Raw genomic sequence first — 9,249 nt, forward strand, 5'->3', positions numbered from 1 at the left:
CCAGGACCTGACGGCCATGGTGAGGGCCCGAGGGGCGAACGGGCCGGGGACGGGGTGCAGGGGCTTGGGAGAGGGAGGAAGGAAGGGAAAACCCCTTTCCTGGATGGGGCTTGGAGCAGCCTGGTGTGCGGAAGTTGTCCCTGCCCATAGCAGGGAGTGGAAGGAGATGGTCCCTTCATCCCAAACCATTTCGTGACACCCCAGAAAAGTGCCTCCATGCGATTAACAGGACCATGGGAGCTGCTGTCGTATTTTTGGTCCTGGTTGTGGAACACGGGCGGTTTCTAGATCTTATAAATGTTTCCTGTAAGTGTCAGTTCATCTCTGTGTACATATATTTAAGAAGCATTTTTACGTGTATGTGTAATTATACTGCAGAGTTTTGAGCGCAGCAGTGAAAGGACAGTGTACTTATTACATGAGATTGGGTACTGTAACAGCCTCTGATGGAAACAAAACATTTCTTTTTTTTCCCTTTCTATTAGGTGCAGACATTGCTCCAGCAAATGCAGGACAAATTTCAAACCATGTCTGACCAAATAATTGGAAGAAATATCCTTTCCTAAACTCAGATGGATTACAAGTGTCCTGAAGTCTCTTTGCCAGTGGGGTTTGTAAGATAAATTTAAAGTGACCGTAAGAGTTTGAGCAGAGCTGTAATAATAACAACAATTAAACCAAGCCAGTGTTACCCCCTTGTAGAGTAACATTCCCCACTTCCAGCGCTGGGGCCCTGGGAAAGGAAGGATGTGGAGCTGCTGAAGTGAGTCCAGAGGAGGCCCCAGGATGGTCAGAGGGATGGAGCAGCTCTGCTGGGAGGAAAAGCTGGGAGAGCTGGGATTGTTCAGCCTGGAGAAAAGCTTCAGGGTGACCTCGCTGTGGCCGCCCAGGGCCTGAAGGGAGCCCACAGGAGGGATGGGGCAAGACTATTTACAAGAGCCTGGAGTGACAGGGTTCAGATTGAAAGAGAGCAGGGTTAGATGGGATATTAGGAGCAAATCCTTCCCTGTGAGGGTGGGCAGGCCCTGGCACAGGGTGCCCAGAGAAGCTGTGGCTGCCCCTGGATCCCTGGCAGTGTCCAAGGCCAGGCTGGATGGATCTTGGAGCACCCTGGGGTAGTGGAATGGGGTGTGGTGAGAGGGCTTTAAGGTCCCATCTGTGATTGCAAGACCCCCAGGCAGGGCTGGAGCGCTGTCCTTTCCTTGACCGCGGGGCAGTCGATGACATGAGCTGCCGCATCGATGACCTGGAGAAGAACATCGCCGACCTCATGACGCAGGCGGGCGTGGAGGAGCTCGAGGGCGAGAACAAGACCCCGGCTTCCAACAAGGGCTAAAGTGAGGCAGTTGCTCCCTGGCCTTGGAACAAAGCTGTGGGTGTTTGGAATTGCTGGCTTCAACATAGAGGGAACTTTTCCTTCGCTCGTGAGGCGGTCTGGGGTTTGTGCAGAGCGGAATTGCGCAGAGAGATAATTGTGCTGTAGTGTAGAGAGAGAGCGTGGCCAGGGAAGGGAACGGAGCTGGGGAAGGGCTGGAGCACCAGGAGCTGCTGAGGGGGCTCAGCCTGGAGAAAAGGAGGCTCAGGGGGGAGCTTCTTGGTCTCCTTGACTCCCTGACAGGAGGGTGCTGCCAGATAGGATTGGGCTCTGCTCCCAGGGAACAACAGGACGAGAGGGAACGGCCTCAAGCTGTGCCAGGGGAGGGTCAGGTTGGACATCAGGAGGAATTTCTCCATGGAAAAGGTGGTCAGGCATTGGAACACACTGCCCAGGGAAGCGGTGGAGCCACAGGGGCTGCTGAGGAGTAACAGTCCATTAGCTGTAAGCTGTAAATTCCTCCTGTGTGTAATCTAGGAGCTTGCAGGGAGTAGTGACTCACACACAGCTGCCAAGCAGCAGGTCCTGGCAGTGTGAGATAGCACTCAGGCATGAGGCAGTATGTGTCCCAGGGCAGTGCTCCCTGGAGAGAGAGATTTACTGAAGGGCAAATTATATATTATGTTATATATTCTTACAGCATTTCTAATTGCTGACTTGCCCCTGTATTGCAGCAGGCCTGTGTGTTTGGAGCAGACACATTCTTGCTTGTTAAGTGTCTATTTTTGTGATACTTTGATAAAAATACAAATCATTATGGGCTTCACTGCCCTCAGTGTCATTTCCACTAGCCTGAACCCCAAAAATGAAAATTTCTGATGAGCATGATTCTCTTAATTCTCAGTAATCTCCTTTCTTACTATATTTCCCCCAACAGGTTGCCAATAACTCAAGATGAATCATGGAAGATGACTTTTTTTTCTACAAATCCTTGGAATTAAAGAATGGCTTTTTGCAACTCCTGTGTGTGAAAGCATTTTTATATTGTAACAGAGCTTGCATTCCTAATGTATAGTTGGGGTAGGGTAGTTTCTATTTTGATTTGTGTACTGTAATTTCACTTTTTGAATTCTTGTTACGAGGATCACTTGGTTGTGTTATTAAAACACAGATCTTATGGATCTCAACTCCTGGGTGTATTTTTTTGTGGAGTCACTTTTTTCTCTTTCCTGTACTTTTCTAGACGTTTCATGTTTGATAGCTCAGCATTTAGTGACTCCCACCAAATGGGAATCTTGCCTTGTCCTACGTGAGTTTGTGGAGTGAAGCACAAGATTGAAACTTAATTAATTGCATTAATTGTAGCTCTGAGCATCAGGCACTCACTAGTTGAGGATTGTGTTGTCTTTCATACATGTAATAAGGTGATTTTTGGAAACATGAGACACTGAACATCAAAATCATCTCTGCTACTCCTGGTATTACCTGAGCTGTGTGTTCCTGGAACATAAACCAGAAATGCAGATTGACCATGAGAGACATCTGAGCAACCACTGCCACCCCAAGCTGTGACACCTGGACTGACAAGGAACTATTAACTGTGCACAATCTCACAGTGGGAGTGAAGGTTTTGAACATTCTGCTTTGAAACTTTGTCCTTTGGCATCATCTTTGACCAAGAACTGGGACTGAAGAGGATTGGGATTGATAGTGGACAGAGCAGGGATGGGATTGTGGAATGTCTGTGTGGGTTTTCAGTGGGAATCACTGGCTCGTTGGACAGAACAGTTTGCTAACAAAGCAGTGATACACTGAGGAACAAAAAAGGAAAGAATCCAGATAGATTTCTAAAGCCTTGCTTCTCTTGGAATAACAACTTACTGCAAAATACTTTATTTAGAGGAGTGTTTGCTTTTCTAATCATACCCACATCCTTGGGCCTGGGGCATATATTTATTACATTTTGGCAATGGAAGGTGTATTTGGGAGAGTCTGTACTGTGTCACTTGTGGAGAAAAATGACCAATGTCAGCTGTTCCTGACAATCATTGCAATGCTCCTCCAGCTTCAAATGCAAATTTATCAAGCACTAGTGGCAGGCAGCAGTTGCAGGTGGCCCACACTTAAACTGCTCCTTGAATGCCACCAGATGAGCAGCTGAGTGCTGTGAAGGCAATATGACAGGTCATTTTTCCAAACTCATTGTAATAAAAGCTCATAATAACAGGGGACTTTTGTGAACATGAGAAATGTATCAATATATACTTGTAATACCAGCTTTAGGTTCTTTGTAATGTCATTTCAAAAAAAATTAATAAACTGTTATGTGGTAACAAATAGGTCATGTGTGTTAAAGCACAGTCTAACAGAAGTATATCATTATGTGTGAGATTATATTTGGTTGTAAGTTATAAAACAACTTTAGCACAGCTGCTGCTCACAGGATGCAGTCAAAAAATACAGGTGTGCTCCGTGTAATGAAAGGGTGATGATTGATTCCCTGTCAGATCTGGACTTCAGCAGGTAATTAGAATATACACCAAAATTCATAGGAGAGTGTATTAAAGTGGAGGATCATTTTGTATGATTATACATGCACATTCTCTCATCATTTATGATGTATAATGTTATAAATCCTCATCTGGCTGTGTTTCTTCTGAGGCAGAAATGGGCATACCTGAATTTGCCTGCACGCTCCCCTGTGCAGCAGCAGTAGCTCTGCTTTCCTCAAGTTTATTGTGGCAGAGTATCTTCCTGGAAAATTATATCAGCTTTAAGAAGCAGCTGTATTCTCCCAGTCACTGGAAAGATTCCAATTGTTGTTCAGTGGGGATATTTCCCCCTCATAAATTTAACACTTCACTGATTTTAACTGCTCCTCCCTGCACCTAGTCTGGATTTCCATCACCACCATCCTCTTCCAGCCCTGCTTCTCTTCCCCTTTGACTCTTCAGAGCCCCATTTCAGCTGTTCCTGAGGAAAGAGCCGTGGTTTCCAAACTGTCTCCAGGTACCTACAAAGTGTAGATGCTCTTTCACTAAAGATCTGCACTAGGAGCAGCAAATAGGATCGGTGTTTTTCTGTGGCAGGAATTAGGAGTGACATAATGCAAGTCTTCAGCCACAGATGTTGCAGCCAATCTTTAACAGCAGTGCTGGTTTTGAATGCTAGAATTAAGACCTGAGATCCCAAAATTAAGTTGATCACAGGAGCTGTGTGGCCTGTGTATTTTGCACTGGGCAACACAAATAGAATTGAAACTGTTTCGTCTCTTTTGGTGTCTTAATTCCTGTCTTTATAGCTTCCTCTGTACAGAGGAACAGTGTTCTAATAAATGCGTGTTTTGACACACTTAGTCCCACTGATAAACGATCCAGAATTATGATATCCTTAAGAGGATTTTTCATTTAATCTCTGCCCTAAAGACAACGTGCAGTAAATAAGACTGCACACGCAGCTTCCAGCCAATAGCATCTGGTGCAGGCACTAAATGAAGCTGCTGAGAGCCAGTGACACACTGAACTGTGACACTCACGCCCTGCAAGAGCCAGGTTTGGAACCTCCCTTTTCCACAGGGTGAGCCCAGGTCCCCCAGCTCCTGGCACGTATCACTGCCTGCTGTGGGACAGAGGAATTGCTGGACTTCGTCCTGCCACTCTGGCACTCTGGTTTTGGCAGGGAGCCTTTGTGCCAACTGGTGTTTCCTGTCCTCTGCTAGATTTACTCTCTCAACAGCCCCAGGAAAGTCCCCTTGGTTCCCTTCCTTTGGCTGAGCCACGGGGAATTGGTTTGCCAGAGGTTCCTATGGAAATCAGCAAGCGTAACCTGCCTGTCCTCCAAACCCTGGGCGAGTGCTCTCTGGGTCGTCCTCCAGACTTCAAAGCTCATGGAATTCAGTCCTTGCAAGTACATTTGGCACTGCCTCCCAGAGGAAAATAATGTTGATTCTATAGTTTGGCTGGGAAAACCCTGTAACCACGGCCAGAGTCACTGTCCAGCATTTCTCTAATGTGGCACCGGAGTCTGCAGTTTCCCTGGAGGTGTCCACATGGAATTATTTAGTGAAACGCTTCTCTTTTCCCAACTTTCTGGCAGATAGTGCCTTCTAGTGGCACACTCCCTGCGAGGAGCAGCGCCGCTCCGATTAATTACTCAGGTACCTTTAGCGTGGGGTCAGATGTTGGGGCTCGAACGAGCCACGTGCTGCTGAAATTTGGTTATTGCACAAGGCACCGAGGCTTTGTTTGCAATTAAGAAAATGAAGAGGATGCACAAATCACTTCCTGAGCTTTAAGCCTCGCTGCTTTGAAAAGATCTAATGCTTGCTGATTTTTTTTTTTTTCTTTCTGACTCTGGTGTAGAGTTAATGAAATGAGGTCATTAGGAAAACAAAGAATGGGAATAGATACTTTACCTCTTATAAACACTCTGACATCAGAAAGGTTAGCTAGGAATTGTCTTGCTGAAAAATGTGCATGTAATAATCGAAACTGCTCTTTTATTTAAGTATTGTTTTGCTACAGACCTGACATTTTTATTTATTAAGTTCTTGTAGTTAGGTACAGATACAAAAGTTCCTTCAGTTTACAGAGCTGTGCAATATGATGTCCTTGCTCGAGAGATTCAATCCCGTTGGAAATAACAGCTGGAGAAGTGATGGAGTTAATTTCTCCAGAACTGGAGGCTGACCTGTGACCCTTTTGTGTCCAAAGGAAGGATCTCATCCTCCACCTCTGAATTCCCCCGAGGGAATCATCCCCCCCCAGCGCTGCAGAGTCTGGTGTGTTCAGCAGAGGTGTCCCAAGCTGTGGTGCAGCACAATGTTCTGTCACAGTGGTGCCAGGTGGAGGAATGTTGGGCCAAATGCCATCTCGTGGCCCAGGAATATCCTCATGGACAGCTCCTGTCTGGTGTCCTGCCAGCTGCCAGCTGCCACCTCCAGCTGCTCCAAGTATTCCACCTGCAGAGCTCCTCCAACTCCTCCTCAGACCAACTCCTTCATCTCCGAGAATATGAATTTCTCAATAAATGAAACTTCCTGATTTCACTTGTTTCTCTTACAGAAGTGTTTTCTTTTGAAGACCAGCTCCCTGTCTCTTTAAAGCATAGCAGCAGTGTCATTAAAGCTTTTTGCATTTTAACTCGCCCAGTGGAGGAAATCACTGAACTCAGCTGCTCTCTATCCTCTGGTACAGAAACATCAGTTCCTTTGGAGCAACACAAGAAGGTTTCGAGGAGGATTTTGTTGGTTTGATTACTTTTACATGCACTTCAAGAAGTCAGGAGGCCAAGGACATCCATTAGAGATACTGTGTAATTTTGGAAAATTAAAGCAACTGATAGCACAGAAGAAAAAGAGACCAAGTTTAAGACATGAGGTTTGCTGGCTTTTAGGCAGTTAAAACCCCAGGAGCGAAGCCTGTGTGTGATGGAGTGTGCCCATGGCCTGAGCTCTGGCGTGTGCCACATCCCAGTGGCAATGAAAGGAGGGCTCATTTGCTTCCCAAGAGGCTGCTCAGCAGCAGAACAGCAATTCCTGTAGTTTGCCAGCTGCTATAAAACAGGAGAAGTTCTGTGTCCTATTCAGTTTGACTGTGAGAGGCTGAACCCCGGCTAAATCCTGTCTTCAAAACATTTTCACTCTAAAAAGTATTCCATGATATTATAAGAGCTCAAAGAGCACAGCAATAGTTAAACATCTAAGGCCTGGTCTGTCACTGATCTTTGCAAACAGATTTGGTCTGCAAGGATTTGTTCTTGCAGACTGGGGAAGGAGCAGAAGGGCTTTTCAAGGCTCATCAGCAGACTTTTTTAGGAAAAAGAATGTGAATTTCTTCCTGGCTCCACAGGGCAGTGCATTTTTAATGCAAATCACTGGGCACCAGAGATAAAACAACCTGAGTGCTTGCTGGCCTGAATTCCTGCCGAGAAACACAAGTACAGGCCCTCAGTCATGTTGTTATCTCTTAAAAAAATACCTACTTCCAAGAACAGGAGAGTGATTGTCAATGAATGTTAATGTGGTGTAAGGGGGGAAAAACAAACCCCAAAATAGAACACCAGCCCTTCTGCCACTGAACTCAAAAAACATCATAAACCACACCAAGTGTTCTTAAAAAATGAATGGGACTGGAAATGTTGGAATTAATGACAAATTAATGGAAGCTTTGATAATCTGGTTTTAAATGTTCTAAGTTGTGTTTTCATGCAAGGTCTTCACATGAACATTGGGTTTTTTTTTCAGGCCAGAACCACTTTTAAATAAAAGTCAGGGCAGCAGTTTAAGACTTTTCTCCTGAGCAACTGTGGAAGTGTATCTGACCTTGAAGTTTGAATTGCTCCACAGAGATCTCAGACATGATCAAGGCCTTCTCCCCCACATTCTTACTGAAGACACTTTGGGATTCAAGGGGATTGATGAGTTTGATTACTAATGCTGCTCATTAGCCAGAAATGTTGGAAATTGAAGTCCTTGCACAATAAAACTCGTTAAATTCCATGTTGAGCACTTCTAAATCAACAGGCATCAGCAAAAAATGTTTAGCAGAATGACACCATCTGCCATTTCTAATTTTTTTAATCATCTTTCCAGTGTTTTAAGCAAGAACTTGGTTATAAATGCTCACAATTGCCACCATAAATTATGATTTTCTGCTCTCTGGATAGTGGGGAGCACAAACAAATAAAGTGCAGGGTTAAGTCTCAGTTTTCACTCATTATTGAGCTTGGGAGATGCATTCCCAGATTAACCCTCTGCTTTCTCTTGTTCCTGGGAGGGGTTATGGACACTGCTGACATGGACATGCCCTGAGGTTCTGCATTTGGGACCCCTGGAGCTGGGGACAGGGTTCCTGGAGGGGAGGATGACGTGAATGGCTGAAGGAGTGGAGAAGACAAACCACAGTCACCTTTTCCTGTTTATCCACAGTCCCTTTATGTCCCAGAGCTCTTCTCCCTAAAGGTCAGAGTAGCAGCAGGGTCACAGTCACAGCATCTCAGGATGCTTTGGGTTGAAGGGACCTTAAAGCTCATCCCATTCCACCCCCTGCCATGGGCAGGGACACCTCCCACTACCCCAGGCTGCTCCAAGCCCCATCCAGCCTGGCCTTGAAGATTCCTGCTCTTCCAAACAGGAAATTTATGGATCTCTGTGTTCTTCCAGAGTTGCAAAACAGCAAAGAGAATGGAAATTTCTCCTGTCTTTACACATTTGCAGCCTCGTCGATCCAGAGTGTTTTAGGAAATCCTGCTCCACCCCCTTGAAAGCATAGAACAAAATCACTGCTCCACACATCACACAAAATTAAAAACAAATTTATTGAACCTGAGGCGTATTTAAAAACCAGGAAGCTTTTCATGCCGTAAGTTATTTTAAAACATCTTTGAAACTACTCTGCAGACTGGAGTTAAACAATTAAAATGCATAATCACATTTAAAAAGCAGCACCAAAAATGTAAGTCATTTTGTCACAGAGGCTGCTCCAGCGTGGTTTGATTATTTAATGTTATGCTCCAAAACCAATTTATACCCTCTACCCTTGATCTCTGTTTCAATTTCAGGATGTTAATGCATGCACCATTGCTGTATTAGCTGATAGGGCAGAACAAATACTTCAGAAAAAAGTCATGATTAGAATTTGAAATCTCTCTCATCCGTGTTTAATCCCCAAATGTTCTCACCTCGCCGGCTTTTCCTGCTGCTCTTGCCCACTGGAACCCCATGTTTTATACCTGGAAAAAATGATTATTTAACATCAGATCCAAATGAATGTACAGCTCTGCAGGGAGTGTGGAGGTGCAGCTCCTCCTGCCATGAGTGTTAACGTTGTCAGGCATCAATTAAATCTCTTCAAGCTGATCTGTCACCAACAGCCTGTGTGTGTGGGCAGGGAGAGCAGCCTCCATGCCACAGAAATCCCGGGATCCAGACAGCT

At 45.3% G+C, this 9,249-nt stretch overlaps 2 protein-coding genes across 2 annotated transcripts in view; both read left to right on the plus strand.

Annotated features, from left to right (window-relative positions):
• Positions 1 to 6: 6 nt before the first annotated feature.
• Positions 7 to 3,652, plus strand: HSBP1 (heat shock factor binding protein 1). Its single transcript, XM_017741078.1, has 4 exons — positions 7 to 19; positions 486 to 552; positions 1,218 to 1,337; positions 2,253 to 3,652. Exons 1-3 carry the CDS (start codon positions 17 to 19, stop codon positions 1,334 to 1,336), a joined length of 189 nt encoding a protein of 62 aa, XP_017596567.1. The 5' UTR covers positions 7 to 16; the 3' UTR covers position 1,337; positions 2,253 to 3,652.
• Positions 3,653 to 5,119: 1,467 nt separating this feature from the next.
• Positions 5,120 to 9,249, plus strand: part of MLYCD (malonyl-CoA decarboxylase) — an 84,184-nt gene continuing 80,054 nt past the window's right edge. The window contains exon 1 of the mRNA XM_008638832.2: positions 5,120 to 5,221. Coding sequence (XP_008637054.1) covers positions 5,120 to 5,221 — 102 coding nt within the window. The remainder of the gene's footprint in view (positions 5,222 to 9,249) is intronic.

The sequence above is a fragment of the Corvus brachyrhynchos genome, unplaced genomic scaffold (assembly GCF_000691975.1).
Source record: "Corvus brachyrhynchos isolate BGI_N302 unplaced genomic scaffold, ASM69197v1 scaffold26, whole genome shotgun sequence".
Lineage (NCBI taxonomy): Eukaryota > Metazoa > Chordata > Aves > Passeriformes > Corvidae > Corvus > Corvus brachyrhynchos.